A 27,014-nucleotide genomic window follows, 5' to 3' on the forward strand; every position below is an offset into this window, starting at 1 on the left:
TTTAATGGGGAGGTGTCGAATGGTGCTAGAATATCTCTGAAGCCTGAGAGGACCGCCAGGCTGAAAGAAATCACCTAGTCTGTGATTTTGGTGCGCTTGTGCTGATGGTTGACGTGCTCATCCAGGTTTGTAGAGGTGTCCTTTTGTGCCTAGAATTGTCTTTAGTAATCTAAGGCAGAGGTTCCAGGATAGCAGGGCTGTCTCTCACCTGAATGCGCAGCAGGGGCAGCCATGAAAACCCTCCAGGAAGTGACTAGCCCAAGGCTCCAAATTACAGGCGCCTCCCCAAAGAAGATCAAAAGTCATGCCCCACCAGCACAGAGACACTGAGAAATGGTTGAATGTGTTCTAAATTAAACTGCCCTGGTGGTGAGCAGAGATCTGCCAAAATCTTTCAATTAATCACTTTTACCTTCAGGGCAGAGTTAGGCCTGAGAGTATTTCAATAGGTTTTTATTGGAACAGGGTTAGTTCAGATATTAAACTATGTTGCACAAAGTAAAAATAATGTTATTTTTAAGTTGCTACTCTTGTTAAAAAAAAAGTTGGCAAACATTCCTAGGGTCTGTATTGTGTCTGTGTGTTTGTGTATGTGTGTGGCTTTTTCATGTTTCATAAACCTCATTTTTTGTCTTTTTGTGTGTTTGTTTTTGCTTTTGTTTGATTTTATTTTTAACAAAAAAGTGAACAACAGTGAATTAGAAGGTAAATATATGCATAAAGTCATCTTCATTAATAACGTGTTATAAATAATAGAAGACAGATCTTAAGTGTATAATTCTGCACAATGGGGCTAAGTTGGTTTTTGGATTTTTTGTTTTGTTTTGTTTTTTTCCGACATCTTTAGCAGTAAGTTAATTAAAATCACCTGCATTTCCTTGGGTGGACACCAAATGGATTGCAAACAAAACCAGATTAAAATAGCTGCTGGAGCTCACAGCATACAGATGACAAGATTCACGGAGGACAGCGAGGCTCTGAAAATGTGTTCTTTTCAAACAATTTTAGGTGAAATTTAGCTCTTGTGACTCCTCCGTAAAAGCCCCTTCTAAGTGTTTTGCTGAAAGGCTAGCATGGCTTTGCTTCTGATCCCTTGATGAGTGAGAGAAATGTTTAAGAAAGATCACTTTACAGAGAGATTCAGGCTGAAATGTGATGACTGTGAGTCAAGCCAAGCCAAAAATTACAGTTCCGAATGAAAGGGGAGAGACGTGGTTTGGGAATCCATTTTCCCACATTCCTGAATCTCAATCATCCCTGCCAATGTTTAAAAAAAAAAAGAAGCCCAATGGAAAACAATGAGGTCACTTTGTTTAGATGTTTAAAGGAAAGTAGGAGGGGAGGTCTTGGAAGGATGACAGCAAATATATGAATTTTACATCAATATCTATTTCAAGTGTGATGGGATCAGAGACTAGACTTTATATAACTGTTATGACTTCATCAGGAAAGGAGACAGTGTTTTCTCCATGCTTATGTCCTGTTGGTCAGCCTTTTATTATATGCCTTTAATTTATTAAATAGTCTGCTGCTAAAATGTTTCAAAGGAGCAAGTATACGTAGCAAAGATACAGATTACCCCTCCCCAGACTTTAGGTTTCCTTAGTAATGGCATCCATGTGAAACTCTTTCTCTCTTGACTCGACTTGGACACCCTACTGCCACTAAACCTCAGGTTTTCCTAGTACGTGTGCCAGCAAACTACCAGATGATGGTGGCAGAGCCACTTCTATTTATTTTCATGAAACAAGTCCCAATACCAAAAGAATGATGTCCTTACACCAGCATGATCACAGCAAAATTTAAACGGTGGAGCCTCAGCAATGCAAGGACGATAGGAGCTGAACTTAATGTAAGGAACTCCCAATGTCAGTATTTTCCAGCTGTGTGAAAGTTCCCTTGAAGATGACAACTTCTGCTGAATGATCACCAGAGTCACTTGCCGATTCTTATCTTCAAGTCTGAGATTGCTCTGAAAGCAAGAAACATACTAAAATTGATCTAAGACTATTTGTGGGCAAAGCTTTCTGTTCTCCAAAACCATTTCAGTCCGTCAACTTTATTCTGATGGCAATATTCTTAGTGATATTTCAAGTTCAAACTCAGGTTCTTTTGAATTTTTTTAACCTTAAGAGATTTATGGAACAGTTTCATGATTGGTATAATTCTATAAATTATAGTCATGAATACTATCCTACAGACCTCAAATTCTTTGCTGAGTTAGACAGATATCTACAAGTAAGTATAGAAAAAATGAGTAGCCATACAAGGGATATCATCCTTTGTCTATCATTTCACTTTACCCAGATATTAAATATGGCACACAAATGGCTTCAATCTATACCACATTAGCCATATTGGAACACTTTCCCCCATCTTTTCCCTGATTCACCAATCATTTAGCAATCCATAAGTTAAAAGGTTTGATTTTAAAGGAAGTTGGCCTAGTAGTCAAAGTGGGAATATGAGTTACATTAAATGTATGGAGGTTTTATGCAAAAGCAATCCCAATCCATTAGGAAGCACAGGAAATGGATGTCATGGAGCTTGTGTGCACTATCTACATTGCTATAGTTCAGCCAGTGTAGGCAAGTATCTCTCATTATGAGGAATTGGTGAGATATTTGGCAAGAACCAAGTACAAATGTAGGAGACAGGGTTTAACAGAGAGGATCGTGACTTACCAAAAGTGGAGGAGAGCGGCTTCTATTTTCACACAAATATTTGAAGACTTCAGTAGGTTTCCCTTCTACTTATAAAATGCCCAATATCCCATATGTACAGAGTGTGGAAAGTGATGCAATAAAACCAGGAAAGTGATGTAATAAAAGAGTTTTCAAGATGTATTTTCCCAAACATTTATCTCTATACAGAATACCTGATAATATTTAAAACAGAATAACCAATTGTGCTCCCTCCCACCCCCCAGGCCCCCGTAATCTCTAGATACAGTTATATAGGCATGTTAAGGTTTAAGTAGCACAGTGCAGCATCAGTAAGAAACCCAAATTCTAGCACACTTAGCACTACAGCTTTTGTCCTTCTCCTTTACCTGTTTTAACTCTGGCACGATGTTAGCACCTCTCTTCCCAGGTGCCAAGTAGGACAGTGCTTTTTCAAAGTCTGCAATGGGCAGGACAGTGAGTACAGGTAATATTAATAAATAAGTATTGTTGGATGAACATTAAATGCTTTTATTTCCTAGTGCTGGGTTGAAGGGACAGTGGTGTAAGGAATGGTGGAGCACTTGCTAGTGTCCTAGGCAATCAGGTGGCAAATAAAAAGCCCTGGAAGGTGAGCCTCATTCTGATTACAGAACCTCTGTGTTTGATACAACCCTCTTCTTTAGGCCCATAGAATGTTTCCTTAGTTGTGTGTACTTTCTATTTTAAGAAATCTGAAATTCACCCCCTCTGCGAAACTAGGTAAAAGATATAAAGCAATTGATTCTTTTTCAGTATCATAGGCTTTGTACAATTTAAAAAGCAGTTTCTTAGTGGTCCCATTCCAGTTCAATAGTCTTTTAATATTTATTTATTTAATTATTTTATGTAGACGTGTATATGCCCAAGTACATGCATGTAGACCACCTCCATGTTGTACCTACAGAGGCTGGAAGAGGGCCTCAGATCCCCTGAACAGGAGTTTCAAATAGTTGCAAGCCACCATGTGGGTGCTGGGAATAGAACTCCAGACTTCTATAAGAGTAGCCAGGGCTGCCAGCCACTGAGCAATCCTCCAGCCCCATCATTTGCTGTTTTTTTAATTGTCTGTCCCACTGTTGGGAGAACAAAAGTTCTCCTTTTTTATGTGAATCTCTCATAAATACCTAGTAGATGGAAAAACTCTTCCACAAATGAGTAATCAAAAAATATACCAATAAAACTTTCACAATTACCTTAACTAAAATTAAATAAATAAAAGAAATGAAGGAACAGTTGAAGATAAGGATTTTGTTATTGCTTTAAGAGAAAAGGAAAATCATTTTGCAATAATTGTTTCTATCAAGCAAGAACCCTAAACATAGATATAAGAAAATAGAATTAATTATCAAAAACATAGAGAAACTGAAAATAAAGGACTAATGAAAAAATGATAGAGAAAACCCTCAGTATTAAGGGAACATTATTAAAATATAATGACAATAACATTTTTATAAACACAATAAAAATCATGAATACAAAAATAAAAGTCATGAAAGATGTACTGAAATAGGACCCTTTGTTAACATTTTCTCTTAATATTAGAGTATAGTAACACAACAAAGAATTCAAATATTCATAATTTAATCAACCATCATTTACATACCATGCATGAGTAAAAACACTCATAGCAACATGTCAGAATTCAAGTGACCTTTTTTTTCAGCATTAAACATTCAGTCCTTATAAAACCAATGCATGCATCTAATTCAAATGGTAGCTGCCTGAAAAAAAATCTGACTTTCTTTTCTCAAAAATCCTAATAAGAAGATGAAAAGTATGTGCTTGAAGAAAAGAACAGAAAGGAAGGAAGGAAAGGATGAAGAAAGGAAGAAGGGAAAGATGGAAAGAAGGAAGGAAAAAAGAATGAAGGAAGGAAGGAAGGAAGGAAAAAGGAGGGAAGGAAGGAAGGAAGGAAGGAAGGAAGGAAGGAAGGAAGGAAGGAAAAAGGAGGGAGGGAGGGAAGGAGGGAGGGAGAAAGGAAGACAAGAATAGCGCTGACAACATCACAGCAGAAATAGACTCCAAAAAGACAGAAAGCAGATGAGATCACACATATGGAGACATTAAAGCAGAGGAGACACTGTTCCCAGACAACGTAAGTAGGCACAGTTCTTCACAGGGGTATCCTACAGAATATTATAACCCCCTTGAGTCAACGTATATAATAAGCAGAAATTGGCGAAAGGTCAGTAACCAGGTGTGCAAAACTAAACAAAATTCAGTCCCTCCTTCTCAGCCCCTTGCCAACACTGTGGCTGAACTATATCTATGCTAGCTTAAGCTTCTTTGGAAGAAAAAGGAACAAGTTTTTAAAATCCCCTACAGCAACACCCAGTGATTTCTGCCAATGGTAAACGGTGTTTTGAAACATAAAAAGTCAGCTGGTGAGTAAGCAAATGATACTTCAGAGAATGCGGTTCTCTTCTGAGAAATCTTTGTAATCCTGTTCATTCCAGTTTGGTTTTTTTTTTTAAACAAAAGTGCAATGACTTGGTCTCATCATGTTCCTGATGTATTCCTAGCATGGCAAGCAAAAACCTCTGTCAGCATTCACTCATGTTATTTACTGAAAAGAGGTAACTCTCAAAAGTAATTTGTCCTGAACTTCACCAAAGCACAATGTGGCTACCTTGAAGACACCACTCATTTAAAACTCATACCAAGTCTAACTTTATTTCCAAAATGAGTAGTTCTCAATCCAGCAAGGATAATGTGGTCATGAAAAGGATGTCCAAAGCCACCAATTTACATTGGTTTGGTTTGGCGAAACTTTCAAAGTTCTTGGAGTAAAAAGGGAACAGCACGGGAATAGCTGCAATTCAGATAATGCGCCCAGGATTTTGAGGTTGTCATTCTGTAGCCATTCAGGAGAGAGCTAATCAGCTTCAAGACTGTACCTATATATTATAATTACTAGACTTCACTGATAGGTTCCAGATTATTTTTGAAACATGCAATGCTCTCTTTTTTAATATACACTTTGTCATTTTCACTCTACTTACAAAATTTAAAAAAGTATGGTACTAGGGGGCCTGGAAGCACCCAAAGCAGGAGCCACTAAGGTCGACATTATTGTTATTTGCAAGATGTATGCTGTTGATATCTCTGAATCTGAAGGACTTAGAAGATATATCATTAGATTCATAATGCTTCTAAATGTTTGACTCTATTCCCTCTTACTTTCTGGTTTCCAGCTGAAGCCACAAAACAGTTTCTCAGCTATGACTCAGCCACACAACCACAGTAGTAGCACAGGTCTGAATTACCCTCTCCATCTCCATCACCAGCACACCCTGCTTTCTTCCCAAAAGAAAATAGATTATTAATTTAGGAAAAGGCTGCCTTCTTTAAATACTACTGTACTTTACAATTGTTCATAAGTAATATATCTGATCCATGCTACCCTTTCAAATGGTTTTGATTATTGACTGTTTCAAAAAAAATATTTCTACAGAAATTTCCAAAAGACAAAGGCAAGCGCTTCTTCTGCTGCAGCTTCAACTTATACAAGAGAAAAGCAAAGCCTGGGACTTGAAGGAATTGCAGTGGTTGAATTTCAGTCTGTAGCAAAACATAGTCACTTCAGATACACCTAAAACAATACTATGAGTCTTAGATAAAAAGTAAAAATGTACTTGATTTTATATTGTACATAAAAGAGAGATATATCAAAATGAGGCTTAAGGAAAGTTATGATTCATATTAAAATGTGTTGGAATTTATTTTCACTGATCTTTGTTGACATCTAATAAAGGCTCAGCTAATTAGCAAAACAAATAAATGAATACAAAGCCAGTATATTCCTTTTTACCAGATGTAGATTGACTTTTCATCTTTAATAATTCTCTTAACTGAGACTACTTTGATTCCTTTAAAGATAAATTGGAACCTCTCCTTTGGAGAACATAGACCCACATATTTCTCTTTTCTAAAAATATTTTTCCTCTGAATTCCTTTAAAACAATTGGTAATCTATAGAAAAATTAGGGCAATTTTCATTTGGTCAAATTTTATTTTAGTAGACAGGGTGAAATTAATTATAGCTCTTAGTTCTGAATGACATTTGTCTATATCTCAATCCCAAGTCTTCCTCAACAGCCCCAAGTTACTGTCCTGAACTTTGTTCTATAGACAGTAAGGAACCACCAGTAATGACTTCAGAAAATGCAAAACCATTATCTGCAGCTGTTTATATGTTCAGAAGAGAACGAAAATTTTTTAAAAGAATACTCAACAGTATATAAATTTTAACTTTTAAGAATATATCATCATATTATTTTAAAGTTTTCAAATTAAGACAAAATGCCAAGTACTGTCTGATGATGCAATATGAAAATTTAGTTATATTAGTTAAAAATTTGGTCTATAAATCATTCTAAATTAATCTCAACATTCTGAGCTTAAACATATAAGCATAAGGACAACTGGATCCTGTGGTAAAAGCAAGAATCGGATATTAGAAAAGTTTTAACTATGATTGTCACATTTAAGATACCAAATTCATATTGTCCTTTGGGCAAACCCAGTAGGTCCCCTTAAGTCAACAGAGGTAGTGTGTTCATTGGGAAGAAAAATTTGTTTGATGTTTATAAAATGTACTATGTCTTAGGTGATTTTCCTATTTACAGATAGGTGTGTGACCTCATCCAATTCTTCACAGTTCATACTTCTCAGAAAGGGAAAGTGTCTCAATAATGTATTGATCATTAGCTTATTCTGGAACTCGCAAGCCACAATAATTAAGATGCTTGCTAATAGCAATTCTACTTCACTGCTATTTGACAATAGTAGAGTTCAGACCATGGGCAATAGTTGCTCTGTATTATATCACTGATGCCTGTGGTATAAATTACATTATTCTACTGCAAGCCAATGAAGAAATGCTTTGCACAACACAAAATGTGTAAAAGTATAGAAATGGCAAAGCAGCAAAATGACATTCTCTGTAATTAAAGGCCTTTGTAAAGTCTTTGTTGCAAAATAGCATGAGTTTCTTCCAATTTATTTAACATTTATTATCATGAATCACCATGATTAACAATGATTTATTGCTACCTCCCTGGAGAAGATGCTGGGATAATGGCCCATGCCCTTGACCAGTATTCTCACTCAGACTTGTCTGTCTGAAAGTCTAGAGACATGAGAGCATGTATACTAACACAAAAATTATAACATCAGCATTCATTGGAGATAATAATAGTACATGAATAAGTATCTCTTTTATTTCCTCATTTCTTAGTAATCCTGAAGACTTAGTTATGAAAATAACTAAATAAAATAAGTAAATATGTTAAAAACCCAAGTAAGTGATTATCCAAGTTCCCTACCAAGATAAGTTATTTTGATGACCAGTTCCAAAACTATCTGAAACTAATATACCAATAGGCCAGGATTCCTGTATCTTCCTTTTATAATGTAATATTTTAGTAGAGGAACACGCTAGAAACTAGTCAAACACAGAATAACCTTTATACTCTGTAGGTCAAACATTAAGCTAATACATGCCATGTGGCAGTGATCTCAAGAGACAGAGAACGGGGCACGACTGGGAATGGAGAGAGAGAGGAGGGTGGGGGATGGAAGGAGTGCAACAAATATGAGGACGAAGAGGAAAGAAGAAACAACTTACACATGTCCAATTGTTTTATCTTTCCAAATAAGGGCAGTTATGCACACACACACACACACACACACACACACACACACACACACACACTTTGCTTCCTGCTTGTCTTGAGAATAATCTTAGATATGCCATGCAACCCCATGGATTTTTGTTGTCGTTGTTTTAATGAAACTTGTATTTGATGCTGATTGTCTCAACACTTTATGATTAAAATTGGGGGATTAAAATTTTGAACATTGCTTTAGTTGAGGTCCTAGAAATTTGTTTTCTCTGTGGAGAAGGGATGTTCACTTCATTATTGTTTGTTTATATTCTCAGTTTTCTCATGTACTGATTTGGAACATGCTATTTTGTTTTCAGGCCTAGATGTTGATGGGATTTATCGAGTTAGTGGCAATCTGGCAACAATACAGAAGTTAAGATTTATCGTCAACCAAGGTAAGTGATTTCTTCAGACATTGTCGGAAGTCACATTTCTAGTGATGCTCAGATGCTGCTGTGCATGTTGAGCAGACAGCAGGAGGAGGAAGGACAATGTACAGAAATGAAGGAATTACTAAATTATCATCAGAGAAATAAACAATAACCCATGTACCCAGAGATACATAGAATAGAAATCAAACTAATAGCTCATGTAACATAAACAAAAGTAGAATAAACAAAGTAATAAAACAGGAAAGAGAAGAATAAAATAAAGAAAAGTAGCCCAGCTTTGAATAACTGTTTCCAGGTTATAATAGGTACCTGATATGTGTTGATGAAGGAAACAATGGACAAATGATGGAAAACATAAGATCACAAACATTTAAACATAAATCACAAACTTTTAAAAAGAAAACATGAAAGATGTGTATGATGTTAGCACAATACAACTCAAAATTGAGATAAAGTTAACACTCATTCAGTGGAAACATAATGTCACATCACTTTGTGTTCTTTCCATCTGATACAACATCTCTGTTGCTATTCCCATACAAAATTCTGAACACAAATATTTACAGCTTTATTCATAATTGTCAAAGTTTGAAGATAGGGTTGGGATATTGCTCAGGAGTCTGATGTCTGCCTAGCATGCAGGATGGATGAGACCCTGGGTTCCAGCCCCAGAAAGGAATGGATAAAAACTTGAAGGCAATCAGATACCACTCAGTATGTGAATGAATTAAAAAAATGGGGTAAATTCATATAATGGAATATTACTGTGATGAATGGAAACCACCTACTGAGCCATGAATAGACAGAGGAAACTGAAATGTATATTGCTGAATAGATGAGGCCAAAAACTACATATGGAAAACTATACAGCATTCCAGGAAAACTATACAGATAGTGAAAGATTCATGGTAAAAAAAGGAATTTGAGAGAGAAGATGAGTGAGCACAGAATTTGAGAGCAGTTAAAAAATTTTGTATGACATCAGCATTGTACGTACATGTTATTATCTATTAGCCAAATCCATAAAAAATACAACACACAGAATGAAACCTCACATAAACCATGGCTAGCAGTCAACAATAATATATCAACATTGGCTCATCAGTTGTGACAAAGTTACGTCATCAATGCAAAGTGCTAGCACAAGGGGACTCTCTTGGAGGTGTGAGGACGCACGTGATAACTGTACTTATTGCTCAACTCTGCTAAGAGCCTGAAGCTACCCTTAGAAAGTATATTAATGAAAAAATAAAAAATAAGAAAATTAGGAAAAGAAAAACGGGAAGCTTAAATGACCTTAATGATGTTTAAGTAGTTTATACATTTCATAACCGGACAAATAACATGTAGGCCAGATATCCATAACATGTTTGTATCCTTGACGTCTTAAACATTATGTGCTCATGTTTCTGGGTTTGTTTGTTTTTTTTTTTTTTTCAGTAAAATTAGTGGGATGGAGGGAAGTGATTTGGAAATATTTGTGAGAATGGAATCAAACAGGAGGCTCAAAAGACACATTAGCAGTTACAAGCATTTCCTACTCTTGCAGAGGACCCAAATTTGGTTGCCAACACCCACATCAGGTGGTTCACAACTGCTTGAAACTTGAGTTTCCAGGGATCCAACACCCTCTTCTAGCCTGCCTGGCTACTAACACACACATGGTACACACACTTATTCTTGAACATCCACATACATATAAGATACAAAAATAAAAACAAGAATTAGCCGGGCGGCAGTGGCACACGCCTTTAATCCCAGCACTCAGGAGACAGAGCCAGGCAGATCTTTGTGAGTTCGAGGCCAGCCTGGTCTACAGAGCAAGATCCAGGACAGGCACCAAAGCTACACAGAAAAACCCTGTGTCTTAAAAACAAAAATAAATAAATAAATAAAATAAAAATAAGAATAAAAAATATCTAAAGAATAAAATCAAACAATGTATGTGATGTTCCCTTAGTAATGTGACAGATTCATATTCATTTTCCTTGAAATTAAAAATAGTCAGTGGTGTCTTCAGAAAAACTTAACAGTTCCTCTTGATGTGGTTTTATAGTCTAGGTAGCACTGGATCCTCTGGTTTTCCTATATGCTGCTTTTTGTTTACAGTTATGCCTACTGCTTTCACAATGTTAGAGACTGAACTCTGGTTCACACATGTTCACATGTGCAGTAGTGCTGAGCTACTCAGCCCAGTCCGTGATTCATTCTTAGGCTGTCCTCACACATTTGCGTACTTTTCTCATTGCTTTTATATATTCTCTTTACTTCCAATATCTTCCTATCTTCTCTTTCTTATTCTGTACACCCAACTTTTCTGAAACATGGTCATTTTTCCCCTTATTTTTCAAGACCCTAATTCTATGTAAGTATCATCCTGCAGGAAGTCTCCTGTCATTTCTGTGTTCCCACACTCCCAGTAGCTGAATTTATAATAGTATACTGATATCTACTATCTAAAATTCCATCTATGTTAAGGCCCACTGATTTAATACTTTATAGGGAATGTAAATATTTTTAGAGAGAATATAATCAAATGTACATAGGGATGTTATACCAAGAAACATTAAAACCTGAAGGTCTTGGCCTCAAAAAATAGGATAAAGTAGTTGACACACCTCTTCCTCTTCCACAAATCTCTATACAAGGTTGGATATGATTCTTTCTTTCTTTCTTTCTTTCTTTCTTTCTTTCTTTCTTTCTTTCTTTCTTTCTTTCTTTTTTTCTTTCTTTCTTTTTTTGTTTTGACTTTTTCCAGACAGGGTTTCTGTATGTAGCTTTGGTGTCTGTCCTGGACCTCGAACTCACAGAGATCCACCTGGCTCTGCCTCACGAGTGCTGGGATTAAAGGCGTGTGTCACCACCACCTGGCTCTTTCTTGCTTTTCCAAAAAAAGATAAATTTTGTTGTTTCAATTTTGTGTTTGTGTGTGGGTATGTGAATGTGAGTGAGTGCTCAGGCCAACAGAAGTCAGAGGCATTGGGTCTTCCCGGAGCTGGAGTTCACAGGCAGTTGTGAGCCACCCAACATGGATACCTGGAATTGGACTCAGGCCTAGGCCAATTCTTCAGCCTATTTTGCTGTTGTTCTTGTTCATGAAGCAGTGCTAGTCTTGCGGCATCCCTATATTAATAATTGTGGGATAAGTATGTATGTGTGTGCATATTCGTGTATGTGTGTATCTATGTGTGTGTATGCCCCTGTGTGTGGGTGGGGGGGTGGTATGTGTATATGCCTCTGTATATATGGTCCTGTGAGTGCTTCAGGTAGAGGTATTAAAACTGGTAGAATTAAACTGTTTCTCTATAAGCTCAGGTGGAATAGCTCTTTTATGTGTTGACTAGTTCTTTTGACTAGTTGTCCCATAATTCTTGTTTCTGAGAATCTTTAGGGGCTCTTCTTATTGACTAATTTGACCAGCAAAACACTGAACCCAATTTTACATTACTTCTTCATATTGGTCCCATTGGTCTAAGTCACAGTGTCCTTCTGTGGGTAAAAATTGCATGAAATAGCCCAACCTCATTTTTATTCTGTTTATAAGCAGCTAAAATCATTCTTGTAAGATAGCTCATGCTGAAACCATATCCTGATTGGGATTCTAGACAGCTGGGCAACACATTTCTCCTACAAAGAAGAAATCTCAAAACAGAAGCCATGCTAGAAACAAACACTAGCTGCATTTCCTGTCTTTAAAAAAATTATGCTCAGCAGTTTGAAAAAGAAAGAAATCTGCAATGAAAATATGAAATCTATCCATCTCATCTTTTACAATCCAAACTTCAGCATCCTCAGAGACTTTGTAACTGCTCATGTTTCCATGAATGTTGACAATGTAAAGCTGGACAGAGGCCTGAGTTGGTATCTGGTAGTATAAATTGTCAGCAAACAGTCTTCCTGTTTTAGAGCACTGTGAGGATTCAACACAGTCAACACAAATGTTGCTACACTGGGACCTTTGATACTGCTGACTCTGTGTTTTAGAGTTTTTTGTTTTTTGTTTTTTTACTTACATGTAGTGGAGCCAGAGAAATGGTCACTAGTTAAGAGCACTTGTTTCTTTGGCAGAAGACCTAGATTCAACTCCAAGCACCCATGTAGAGGCTCACAACTATTCAGGTGATTCAATATCGCTAGAATTATTAAGGCAACTCCACCTAATTAAAAGGGAGGTTTATTTTGTGGGGTAAATTACAATTGAAGGGATAGGTTACAGGGTCTGGGAAAGGTGAAGCACAGTCCAGGGGTGTTCTCTGGAGAACTCTGCTCTGTTAGGTCTACCTCCAGCATCCAGGATCCAGGAACCAAGAGAGCCGGCCCCTCCAGATCTCAGGTCTTCAGGGATCCTGTCTCAGCTCCGCCTTGTAGGTGTGACAGTTACCGAAGCCTAAATGGGGTAGAACTTCCAGATCAAAGCTGGAACAGCTATCCACTACAATCCAACACCCTCTTCTGGCTTGTGTGGCATCAGAAGAAGGTTGCACTCACTTAAATGCAGGTAAAATACTCATACATATAAGATAAAATTTAAAAACCTTAAAAATTTTATATGTATACACACCACACACACACACACACACACACACACACACACACACATATATATATATATATATATATATATATATATATATATATATATCACCCTCTCAAAATTTGATGATGGGGAGTATTATTTGAATTAGTACTTGGAACTAGGAGGCTAACACATGCTTGTGTGCATGTGACTGTGTGATGAAATAAAGTGTTGATGGCATGAATTTCCCATGAAAAGTGTACAGAGCTATGCAAACAGCATGCATTCATTTTATAATTTCATATGGGACATAAAAGAATTTGGTGTTCCCTTTTTCTATTAGCATCTTTTATTTCCTCTGTGTTCAACTTACATGATGCCTCTTTTTTAAAAGGTTCTAAATATACGTTTTTTTAAAAAATGAATAAGTCTATCCACTGTTAGACTACACAAATGAAAACTGATTTTGGAGATTTTCAAGAACAGTTGAATTGCAATTTCTGTGTTTCGCTGACTTTCTTGAATGCTATAATCATCAGCAATTCTAAATACACCAGTTGAATGATTCAATTTGTTTTGGTTTTCTGTTTGACTCACTAAACCAGAAAGAATTAGATACCCTTATTATACTTCCAGATCAGATGACACACAAGTTAAATTCAAAGTGATCACTTTTGAAAAACATTTCCTAATTAAAATTAGTAATGCTGATAATAATTTTATTGTATAGGTAGCTACCATTTTCACAACTTACCATATCAGGCTATCCACTGAACTCCCTACATATATATTTAATTTAAGCTTTTCTTCAACCTCATAGTGAAGATAGGTACAATGATTAAGCTTGTTGTTTTCAGTGAGGAAACTGAGGCTCAGTTGTTAAATGATGTCCCCAGATAAGGGGCTAGCACTAGGTCTCAGATGTCTCTGACTCAAGTCTGCACTGCTAACCACTGCCAAGAAGCTACATTCCCCATGCACTGATTTTTATTACATCCTCCTTATAAAAACAGAGAAGTGTCTTTTCATGCTGTGCATGCATTTGCACTTCCCTGTTTCCACTCTCCTTCCCAGCATTGGTTATCGGTATGGTACTACTATTCAACTTGGCTAAAACTATTCAAGAATGGGGATGCTTGGGAAAACATCACAGGAATGAGGAGTCCTGACACCTCGAATCTCTACAGGGTTTATGATTCTATGTTTGGATCAAGAAACACTTTGCAGTCTTACAGAAAGGCATTACAGATTCTGGACTTGCTAGGCTATTGGTGCATTACTGGGCAGTGCTCTGCCTTGTTTGTTGAATTTGGTGACAGCTTTCAGTGACATTTTGCTGATGCAACTTTTCTGGTCTATATGGACATCCCCAAAGAAAACTGGTGCATGACCTTAGATGTCAACCTGTCATCAGCTTGTGTCATTGTGTTGATTCTTCTGCATGACCTGTGACCTCCTGGTGGCTTTCCACCATGGGTGCACGCATGCAAAAGACAGACTTCAACATAGAGGATGCTCTGTGGCTGTCTTAAGGACTTTTGACAGTGGGTCTTAATCCCACCAGACTTCCTCACATCAACACTCAGTTTCAGCTGCCATCTGCACATACTGCCCAAAATCCAATCTAGCTGTGACTTTCTTTGGTATTACTTAGATGTCTTCTGGGTTCACTCTTTATAGAAGAGATAGGAGGGGTTGGCATCCTCTCTGGAAAATACCACATATGAAGCATCCCCAAGCCCTGAGTCAATGGGATAACTATAAAGCACTGTAGTGAGAGGAGACTTGGGATTTTCAGGACTTCATGATACATGGTAACAGATTTTCCCAGGAAGTGTTTGCCTGGAATTGGAGGGAATAATCTTCTAACCAGGATTTTAGAATTGATTTCCACAGATAGAAATGCAGATAAGAGATATCATGTTCACATTTTCACTATGGGTGATCAAAATATATGCATTACATAAATCTACATGGCCAAGAATCCTCTATATGCATCCACACACGTGTGTTTGTTGTTTTTAGTAGGAGAGGATTTTTAATTTGTAGTCTTGTACTTTCCCTACATTTATTCACAAAGATTTTATTGGCACAATAAGACATATTAGATGTTTGCTGAAAGGGATGGTTTTGCTTACTTTGAAGTTGCTAATAATAGGTCAACCACACTGAAAATATATCATTAGCCAAATAATTTTGTGTTAGCAATTCTACCCAGGCTACTTTTCTATAGCCATGCACCTTAAATCAATGCACGAGCTGTAGTAGCTTCTCCCTCCACATCTCATAGCATTTGCAGCATCAAAATCAAATAAAGGAAAGGAAAAGTGGGAACGAATGTGGACAGTTGACCATTTCATCTGGAAATAAGCAGTCGGATGAAAGAGAAAGGACTTTGAACAGGATTTTCAAAATTCTAGTTGTGCTCTTATAAAACAGTCCTTGCATCAAATCCATTCATTTTTCTATTAAGTGAGTTTATGTTGCTCTCTTGTTATTTTTAAAATGAGTGTTTCCTTAAGCCTACTTCACTTTCATTGGCAACCACAGCATCAACAAAATAAACTGTGTTATTCACTTTATCCTATTGTGCAGGGTGAGTTTCTCTGTTTGTTTTGTTGTTGTTGTTGTTGGTGGTGGTGGTGGTGGTGGTGGTGGTGGTGGTTTGTATGTGTTTCATTATTTTTTTTAAAGGTGTACCTTTTTGGCTTCCATATGATGAGATTTTATTTTAACAATGATTTATTTTTCCCTTAAAGCTAGAAAGTTCACTTGATCATAGAATGGGCAAGCTCTAACATTGTTCAGGGCTTTAGAAACTTCCTCAGACCTCATTTTTCAGCTATACTGAGCGTGTGAGCTTGAATGCTATTGATGCTGGAACTCATATAGCTTGCTAGCTGCCTAAGGAAGCACATTGGCCACAGTAAGGATTTTTTTTTAAAAAAAGAGGTCAAGAAAACAAACTCTTCATATTTCTGAGCACAGAGGCCAAAACAATAAACTATAATTTCTAGTTATTGCAAGCTTAGGTGTCCTTTCCATTTTTAATGTACAAAAATTCTGGCCACTAAAGTTAAAGAAAAATTATACACTTATTGTGGGTTATATTATATAATTTAATACAAAACAGACAATAAAAGCTGACCTAAAGCTGTAATTGAAGCAATTAAAGGCAGAGGCAGTCAAGTGGGAAAGGCAAACACGATAAGAATCCAAGGACCTTCCCTCTTGTCATAATTCTGAGCTATTCTGCAAGTCTGAAATGATTTGTTCTGATCTCTTTGAATTGCAGACTCTTCATTTCCAAAATGAGAATTAATATTTTAAAAAGTGAGCAACTTAAAAACTGAATCAGTCAACTGATAATTACTATTTACTTTAATTATGATGACAAGAAGTTAGATAAAAATGAGTATTAGTTTTATTAGTAATACTATATTGCTAAATATTAATAATCAAACATGGTTCTGTCATCTACATGATGGAATTTTCTTTGATGATAATTAGATTTGTTTTCTAGAAAGAGAAATCCAATACAGGAAATTTTCTGAGAGGCTTGGTATCCAGAGTTTTATCACATTACTAGCCAAATGGATGGACATTGGAATTCCTGGATATAAAAGAAAAACTTAATTTCCTTTTACCAATGAATTTGTGATACAGGGAGTGGGTAGAGTCTATGGAAATTTTACAATGAAATTCAGTTCAGATTTTCCATAGACATTTGGCTACTGAATCCGGAAATTAAGTTAGAGTTATTTAGCTGCCAACCCTCAAGAACCCCCTAGGAGATTTATGAACTGTATTGTCATCTTCAGAAACCATCACCACCAAAATAGTTAATAAGCCGCTCTTGAAAGCTTGCTAGAAAAACAGAGCAAGCTTCCTTCTGCCCTGGTTACACTGCACACACAGCACTCTTTCTCTGCATTCCGACTCTACTGCAGACATGCAGTGCTGTCTGACAAGGTCACTGCCAGATGAACTGCTTAAACCAATGCAAACTGATTATCTTCCAGTTGCTGCGAGTCAGAAGTCTGGGCACAGTTTCACTGAAGGCTCTGCAGTCAAGGTGTTAGCCAGGAGTGGATTCTCATCTGGCGGCTTGCCTCAGGGTGGGTTCACATGGTGCTTGGCAGGACTGAGTTTCTGGTGGGTTGTTGGACTGAAGGTCTCAGTTTAGCAGTGGCTACAGGCCTGAGGCTGCATGGACCTTTCTATAGGCCAATCACAAAATGGTAGCTTGTGTCGTCAGAGAAGTATGAAAGAGAAAGATTAATAAGAAGACAGAAACTAGAAGCCTGAGTAATGACAATCATAAAGTGCACATCCCATTTCTTTTGCCACATTCTGTTGGCTAGAGGGAAGTGGCTGTTCCCACCCATACCCTGGGGGAAGGAGACACACAAGGCATGATCCTGGGAGGGGAAAATGGCTGTGTGGGACATCTGTTGAGTTTCTGCTACAAGAATGAAGTAATAGAACTTTCAAAAAAGAAGGATTTGGGAGTCATTCATTCATAGAAGCTCCAATTTCAACTCAGGTTGATACTATAAATACATCTTTGAAAAGAGGAGAGTTTGTAGCCATGTCTGGGAACCTCCACCATAGATAGTATCTGGCTGACTCTGTTTTGGCTTCCCAGAGAAATACAACGTATCTATCCATAAGTTATACAATATTTGAAATTTAAGAAATAAATCATTATCCACTTTTTTTGTTAACCAGATTTCTAATTCATGTAAACTTTCTCTTCAGTTGTTGACTAAGTGGTATTCACTACCACATATAAACTGAATCTTTGTATAATTTAAAAATGCTACAAATGTAGTATACATATGATTAAAATTGCTGACAGGTTTCATTACTACAAACATTTTCCAATACTGCACACTCAGAAATAAATAAAAAGGAAAGATATCTAGCCTAATGGTTCTCTAACAAAACTAAAGAGTGAATAATATTGAAAAGCATAACAGAATTAGTCCGGTGCCAATGATACCCAACCTTTAATTGAGAATCTAGTAGATGGCATTATCTCAAAGCCAGATATTTGTATCTCTTGCCCTCATTGTTCACATGAGAAAACTGTACCTCAAAAGTTTCAAAAACCTTCCTAAGGCTACAAAGTCTATACACAACAAGGACCCAAAATGATCCATTTAAAACTTACTGCAAAGCATACATTATCAGATTGTTGAATTCAATTTATCATGATAGACTCAAAACTATTTTCTTCTTTTGAACATCAAAGAGTCAAAACCTTCTTCTCATTATAACATATTTTCCTAGTATCCAGCAAATAAGATCTTTTTTACAAGGAAAAGCCCATTTGAAATGTCTGTCCAATAAAGTCTCTGTCTGCCCGTGAGTTCATCAGGGGTAAAATCTTGATTCATCTGTGTGCCCTCAGCACATAACGACACCTGTTATTTTGTATTCATTAAACAAAATTTTGTTCCTACAAAAGAAACTAAGCAAGCTATAATCTGTTAATACAAACCAACTTTATATTACCTAAGTATCAAGTGATCTCATTGGTTCCATTTCTTGTATTGCTCAACAATAAAAACAAGTCCTATAGTATCGTCTCTTTTCTCCCAGAGGCCTTTAAAGTTGCATTTAGTTTTTCATGAAGAAAATAAACAAGGTACAGAAATGGACAATGAATAACCCCATATCCCTATCTAACTTCACTAACACTAATTTAAGGAAAGATAACTGATTGTCTATCAACACAGCATGCCATTAACATTTGAACTTATCGGATATGGTATCAGACATAGAGCTTGGCTTGCCATATTGGCCTCCAAATGCTTGGAATGATGAGTTAGCTGGATCAAGAGCAATTGATTTGCACTGCTCCTGTTAGTTGATGCTGGCATTCTGATTTTGAATTTCTTGTTTTTGTTTTCATACAAGAAATCCCTGTTGTTAGTAATGATAGCTTTAATGACTCACATGTATTCATACATCATCTCTCATCAAGGCGCCCCATGAACTTTAATAACATTTCCTGACAAATGTGCCCTATAGAAAGAAGCACTCTCCTCTTCAAAGCTGTTTCAGAAACAGAAACTAACAGTGGAAGGGTCAGTGGAGAGATGTTTTCATTCACAATCTCAAGATTTGCCCAAAGTTTGCAAAATGCAGGCCTCAAAACAAGATAACTAAGGTCCAAGATAACTAAGGAACTAAGGTCTGAGGGACAGAGTTACACTTTCAGCGTAAGAGTCCATTCTCTTTCATGCTTTCATATCAGCAAGCACCCTGGAGGAGGGGTGACAGGTAAGTCACTCAGTTTCCCTCTGCATTAGGAGTCCAAGAACAAATCCATTTATGTGAAACGAAGAGGTAAGATCTATGAAACTGGGTGTTTATATCATCTCCTTGATATGCACTTAAGGAGTTCCTACTCAGGCCAGACGTCATGTGAGATGCTGCAAATACATTAATACATGGAACAAATAACATTCCCTAGGTCATAGAACCCCCATGTCCATGGACATTCCAATCTGCTGACCAAGAAGATGGGCATAAAATAGAAAATGCCAGGCTCTGGAAGCCTGTCAAATTCAGGCCCTTTCTTCTCCTTAAATAGCACCAGGGATTGGTGACATCTATCTTTTCTACTGGGTTATCATCTTTTCTTTTACTCTCGTCCAGATTGCTTCTCTTTGTGTATTTTCATCCTTTTGGCTGCATTCTTCCTGAGCACACCACTCCCCTTCTTATTGCTATCCCCACCTATTCTTATCATATTCAGGGAAACTATAAGATCACTCCTGGTTCTGAGCTTAGCTTGTTAGAATCATATGTTCCTTCAGCCTTTGGGGCTTGCAAGTGTGCATGTCATTATATTGTGACAGCAGATCTGTCCTTCTGAGCAAGAGGCACACCATCATAGGTTTTGCCTATAGACAAACTCATGTTATGATATTTGGAATACATCTCAACAAGAAGTCACTGCTTCTATTGCTATATTCTCATAGTGCTTTGCAACTGTGGATCTGTTCTATAATCCTATGTCTCTCTCACAGTTGTCTGGGTGATCCCCATTATGCCAGTCATGTTCTATGCTCATTGTAAGTTCTCAATAAAATTATGCTACCTGGTCCTCTGCTTGCCGAAGTGCTTGCCATTCTATTTCCACCAGAGATCTACCTGGATTAACATCACCTCCCCAAATCATGGAAGTATCCAGTGTGGCTTCTGAGATTCACGTTACGTTACCATGTCCTAACCCCCTGACAAAGCCAAGGCTGTATATCTTAATGAGCTCACTTTGAGCTATCCTCATACCACATGTATCCAGTTTTATATTTCTTTTCCTTCTCTCTTTTGCCTTACCCTCTGCTCAACATTAGCATAAAGATTCTCATCCTACAGTTCTGTGGGAAGAGAATCTCAGTTGAGGAATTACATAGATCAAATTAGTTTGAGAGCAAGACCATGGGTGGTTGTCTTGTTCTTGATGTAGGAGGGCCCGTGGGACTGTGGGCAGTGCCTTTCCCTAGATAGATGTTACTACACTGTATAAGAAAACTCCCTAAGCAGAAGACTACCTCTAGTCAGTAAGCCATCCCTTTCCCCACTTCTTTGGCTGGGAAGCCAGTTCCTCGGTATGAGGTAATGCTGTATCAAAGAGTAAGTAGGGTGGCCTTCAAGTTCCTGCCTTGCTTTCCCTAAGTGATGAGTTAATATTAGTTCATGTCAAATTACAGCATTTCCATGGCCATCTCTCCTGAAATCTTGTTTCTGGCCCTCAAACTATTCTGTCTCTCTTGTGTCTACTGATTCTCACTGCTAGATGAATACAGCTCATTTGGATTCTACATCAAAGTGTAATTTCTGCTAACATTACCCTTACTGCTAATCTAGTAACCTAAAAAAAAAAAACTCTCCATCTTGAAAACTTAATACGCAATGAACTATAACCAAAAGCCAAAGGCCAATAGAACCTCTACAGCACTTTAAGTGCAGCAGGACTTTGAGATGTTCACACTTGCAAATGATGTAGATGGAATTTTTTTAAAATTACCTTTTAATCTGTTTCTTCACTTGAATCTCCCTGTGTCTGTGGAGGAAACGATGGTCAAGTGTTTGTCATTTGAACAGGATGACAAAGGGAACTGTCTGCTGCAATGCAGCTTCTTGGCACAAAAGTCTGCCACTGCTCCTGATGAAATTTTCAAACATTAATTTTCATGCTTACTCCAAAAGAAAGACACTGTAAATAAAGTAAAACTTCTCCTTTCTTACCTGCTAAAAGCAATGTGTTCCCATTCTTTACAGGATGGTTGAAGTAGATTTTTAAATGGTTTAAAGTTTCAAGGACTTTTCTTCTTTGTTTATTCTTCTAGAGAAAAGGAATTTATAAAGTCCCATCTTTTAATGGCCCCTGTGCTAGAGAATGGAAGTACCCCAAACATGTTCCACTGTAGGAAAATCAAAAATAACGTGGAAACTCCAAATATGTTAGCCTATTGAGAATATTTATTAACTAAATAATTTAATAATGAAGAAAATGCCTACTTGATTAATTGTTACAGAGTAAAAATTACAATAAAACTGTCTTGATCAGTGCTTTGCAGAAGCGCCATTACTGTCTGTGCGGTTGTTTAACAAGGATTTAATTGGAAAGATAAGTGAATGCACATTTAAAAGTATTGTTAATTTGCTTTATAATCACCCCATCCTTCACAGTATTGACAGCACAAGGCACAAACCCCTTTCTGTTTAACAAGTATTATTTTCCATATGTGCACAATAAATTTTGAAACAGTAATTGGAAATTTTATGGGTTCCAACATACCTAGTGCAGCGGGTTTTGAGGTACACTTTCATTATAAAAGGTAACCCAGTTTTAATTCTTGGAAACAAGTGATGAATCTTTATCACTTGTACCCCATTCAGAATAGATCAGAATCCATTTTGCTCATTTCTTTTAAAAGAAAAAAGTTCAATCTAGTATTTTTTTGTCTATTAAAATTAAGATTGAGATGAGGTAGAAAGGAGATTAATTTTAGTCAGTGATTATATTACATATTTCTTTCTTCAAACTGCTTAGAAGCATGGAAGAATGTAGACATGGTGCTTTATAGACTGTGGCTGCAGCAGAAGCACCTGGATCTGGAAGTGGTTGCATTTAAACCCATTGAAGGAAACAAGACAGCAGTCATGATCATCTTTGATTGGCGCCCATCCCTTCAGCCACACAGCCAAACAGGGGCTCAGCCTCCTGAGAATCTAATCAGCATGGTTTCCAAATTATTCCTGGCCTTGAAGGTACAAGGAATTCAAAGTGCCTGAGTCCAACTATACCTTGGGAGCTGGTCATTTACTTCATCCAGTGGGGAAAAAAATGTAGAAATGCCTAGCATATTAGCTGACTGTGAATGCATCTCAATCCCTAAGTATTATTTCAAAAAAGAAAGAGAAGGCAAGTATGAGCCTTGGCTTAAAAATGGTGAACTATAATGGAAGGCTTGGTCCCATAGTCACCTCTCCAGCTTTCCAATTATGACAAGTGGGAGTAGCCTTTTTCTTCATGTCAAGAACCTAAAACTATGCAAAGATGCTTAATGCCCCCCTTAACTATGGCTGCCTCTTGTTAGAACTGGTAGAAATTCTTAGTCTTCTTTAAGTGGTTTTTGTGGTGGTGGTGGTTGTTTGGTTTTATTTCTGTAGATAGGAATCATTTCAACTGTCAAAGCTTAGAAATTCTGAATATGTTTCCTTAGAATACTTTTCTATATAATTGCCTTGCTCTCTAATAAAACAAGTGTATCTTTAATTTGGCTATGCCTTTAAGATATGACAATAAATGAGGATATCCAACCATTAATACCAATCCATGCGTCACAGGGTCCTTTCTTCATTTCTACATGTGACTTGTGTATTTTGACTTCTTTAGTCAAAATCCTCACATGCTGGTTTTTCATTCCCTGGATGCATATATACTTTTGTGTGGTAAAAACCATACTATATACACATACAAATATCCTTTTAGTATTACTTTTCTTTCTTCTTGGGATTTCTCCACTGAGCTGTGAATTTTACAACCATTTGACTTGGGTGAAAATGTGTTTGGACCCAAGTGCTTTCCATGTCCATTTCAACTAGACAGAGCTAAGACTGGTCAATAACAAAGTGTCCAGCAGTCCTTTAATTAACTAAAATGAAGAAAATGTAATGTTTGCTAAGAGAACCAGGATGCTGAGAAGGGGGAGGCTATATGTTTCTGTGCCTTCCTGCATATGAAGGAGCCACGGGGTGCAGGAAAGAGATGAGGCTTTTTATGCTCCGGTAGGGGGAGCTTTCTTTTCCCTACTGTACGAACAGCATGGTGCATGTGTTTAAATATGCCATCCTGAAATGCAGACTTTTCATTTTCATTTTGCAAGTGGGAAATTTCACTATGTGATGGGCACATTACTCTTCTTAGCGACACATTTTGTGCAAACTCATTTGGGAAAGAATAGGAAATTTAGAATACTGCCTTCATATTTCTTCTGGAAATGTTAGCCTGAATCCATTATTTCCAAACCTGATGAGGATTACAGTTCATTTGTATTTCACAGCAACCCATATTGTATTCTGTTTTGTGAAGTAAATAAGAGATGATGCTGTTCTAATGGTGCTTGGGATTTGCTTTCCATATGAATAGTTTTATTTGGGGGGCAAGAGGAAAGGGAAAGGGAAAGGAAGCAGAGACTGAAATAGATGATTTAGCCTTCACTAGATGGAGTGTGTTATTCTGACAGAGAAATGCCCTGAATTATTTTTATAGATAATTTAAACTGGAGGAGGTGGGATTAAAAACTTACTTAGGTCACTGAGCATATACATATTCAAGTGACATTATAAAAAGCACTGTTGGTAACACCCAAATCTATCTCTATTTAACTTCATTTAAAATACTTGTGGACTAACCTGATTTGATGGCCGAGTAGGTGGGTGCTCTGTGTTGCCCAAAGGAGTTTTCTTTGACATGATTCTGTACCAGTGTTTCACTGTCCCTGACACAATTAGAAATCAGTTCATTCTGCCTAAGCAAGAAGGGTAAACGATTTGGCCTTTTATATCAAAGATGTGTTTATTGCGACCGATTAGGGAGTTGTGTTAAGAAGGCTACTGCAGCATAGTCATTAATAAGTGAGAAAGAGTTCTATGATTTATTCAGAGTAGATGGCATGGGCATTATTTTTTTAAACAGAAACAAGTTTTAGAGAGTCACACTGTATATGGTACATAGTTTCTATTCCTGCATTACAGTGTGACATTAATAAAAACTGACTCTTGTGTGGCGGCTGCTATGCACAGCTTACTCCTTTTGAAACATGAACACCTCTTCTTATCAACCAGGACAGCACACGGACCAGTGAGGAAACCATCAGGGGAGGATGGCAAACAACAGAGTCAGAAGAGGTGAAGGTCTTATGACAAAGAGTGAAGAACTCCGAAGTACTGAGAACTTTAAAAGAAAAATAAAGAGCCTTGATTTTAGCAAGTAGTTGGAAGAGGAAGTCTTACTTAACCATTGTACCAGAGCCAAGTCTGTTTTACCCACTAACAGAATTCTTCTTTGGCATTAGGTATAACTAGACTATTTTGGTCGAGTCCCATCCGTTATGCAAATCACCTACTTAGTTCATTTTTATTGGCATAAAAATTTTCAAAATAATTTTCCATAGGAAAAAAGATCCCCTGCCCCTCAATGATTTTGGCTGATAATCACCAACATTATGTTTCTGTTCATAAAGTTCTCCTCAAACTAGCATTAGAACTAAACTTTCTCAATGGGATAATCTTTAAAAAAATCATCTCTGATAGGAAAAAAAATCCGAAATCACAGTCTTAGAGGAGTTTTTTTTTTTTTCACACATTATCTTCACTTCCTTTGGACATAAGCTGATGGATTTTGTAAGACAACTGGTTACTTTCTACACTCTCTCAGCTTAAAAATAACAAACATCAATGGAGAATAAAAAGAAATGTTGATTTTTCTTAATGTATGTATTGGGTCTTCCAATTACGAAAGCTCTAAAGCTAAAAAATCAGCACTATTAGAGAGGCAAAGTAATAAATCAGAAATATGTGTGATTATTTAGGAATATTTCATGAGACACAAAGTTAATCAGCTTAATCCAAAACAAAACTGAATATGCTTTTGTGTATGTGCCTGGAAAATTCAGGAAATTGTCAGCTTTAAGCAAAACTAACCTCTAGTTTGAACAGCATCATTAGAATGTGAAGCCTGTCTCTCACCTCTTCCTATCTCCATTTTGGGTCTGTTCTCAGTTTTACAGGGTGGACAAAGGGCCAACGACAGCTCTGAGTCATACTCCCTAATTCTAGTCCACCCATAATCTCCTGTCCCAAAATATATATTGCCTGTATTCCCCAAATAGGGTCATTCGTCAATCCCGGAATCAACCACTCTGACTAAGCTGATTGCCTTTACCAAGATACCAAGGTCCACACCTAGAGACTGAGGTCCAAATCCACCCAGGCACATATGAGGGATGGAAGGTGTGGTGTTTATCCAGAGGAATACCATACCCCAGCAGCAAGACATTTCTTACAACTGGTTTCTCACAGTTTGTTGATGAGTACCACACTTCAGGGACTGAGAAATAAAAGAGAGATGAGGGGTCACTGAAGTAATTCTTTTACCTGCAAACAGTTTTATAAATGCTTAAAACTCACTAAGCAAATACATTTTGCAGGGTTTGGAAGATTTTTAAACATGCCAGTAAAATTACTTGAGGATTTGATATACTCATACCTTGCTGTAATTGATGTGTTCAGGAAAGGGATAATTATTTCTAAGTTACGTTGGCTAACTTGGTCAGACACACAAGTATGGACCCTCCCATGCCCTGAATCATCTATCATTATGTAGTATTTGAATTGTTTTGAGAAACAAGCCCACTTTCAGTCTTTTAGGCAATCACCATTTATGCCAAACACATGATGGCATGTGAGCATCTATATACCAACATACAGAGAATTGAAGCTGAGAACACGAAATAGGAGAGACTTAGCCTTGGACAGAAATGGCAAATGTTGAGGAATCAGAATAGTGGTGTAGAATTATGTGGCTGAAAATGTGGTGAACAGAGACAGTCAGCAATTCAACAGTAGTATTGAGATCATGGTTAAGTGCTGGCTCCCCCAAGATATTTGGGACATAAAGAAGTATCAGTTTTTGGTCAATGTTTTGATTGATTGGTAATGAGATTTGTTTAGGAAAAAAAAATGAGCCTTCATATAAGAAGAAAAACTGTTTGCTCTTTTTGTTATATCAGAGACACATGACAAAGCATTCAAATATAGTGCAAATAATTGCAAACTGATGTATCCAGCTGTTTAAAAATTGAATAAATAATTTAGCTTTTACACATGGGCAACCCTTGCTTAAAAACTACAAATCAGAGCTCTCCTGTTTGAATCTATTTTATTTTGTTAATAGATGAGCTAATATGATAAGCATTTAATTGTATAATATATTATTAGCCATTTTCTTTGGCATACCATTAATTTTAAATAGTATTAATATTTAACATTTTATAATATACACTACAAAGTTCTTATTTTTCCAGCTGAACAGAAAATGTGCATTGATAGTAAATCTCTTTAAAGTGGGTTTTAAGAGGCTCAGTATGCGAAACTTGTTCCATTTATACTGTTTGATCAGAAATACTCAAAATGTCACAGCATAATA

At 37.0% G+C, this 27,014-nt stretch overlaps 1 protein-coding gene across 1 annotated transcript in view; it reads left to right on the forward strand.

Moving 5' to 3' along the window:
• Arhgap15 (Rho GTPase activating protein 15) overlaps window positions 1-27,014 on the forward strand; it is a 597,450-nt gene that overhangs the window by 388,883 nt on the left and 181,553 nt on the right. Inside the window, exon 11 of the mRNA XM_052725640.1 lies at window positions 8,692-8,769. Coding sequence (XP_052581600.1) covers window positions 8,692-8,769 — 78 coding nt within the window. The remainder of the gene's footprint in view (window positions 1-8,691; window positions 8,770-27,014) is intronic.

The sequence above is a fragment of the Peromyscus californicus genome, unplaced genomic scaffold (assembly GCF_007827085.1).
Source record: "Peromyscus californicus insignis strain IS unplaced genomic scaffold, ASM782708v3 Scaffold_7__1_contigs__length_154581171, whole genome shotgun sequence".
Taxonomy (NCBI): Eukaryota; Metazoa; Chordata; class Mammalia; order Rodentia; family Cricetidae; genus Peromyscus; species Peromyscus californicus.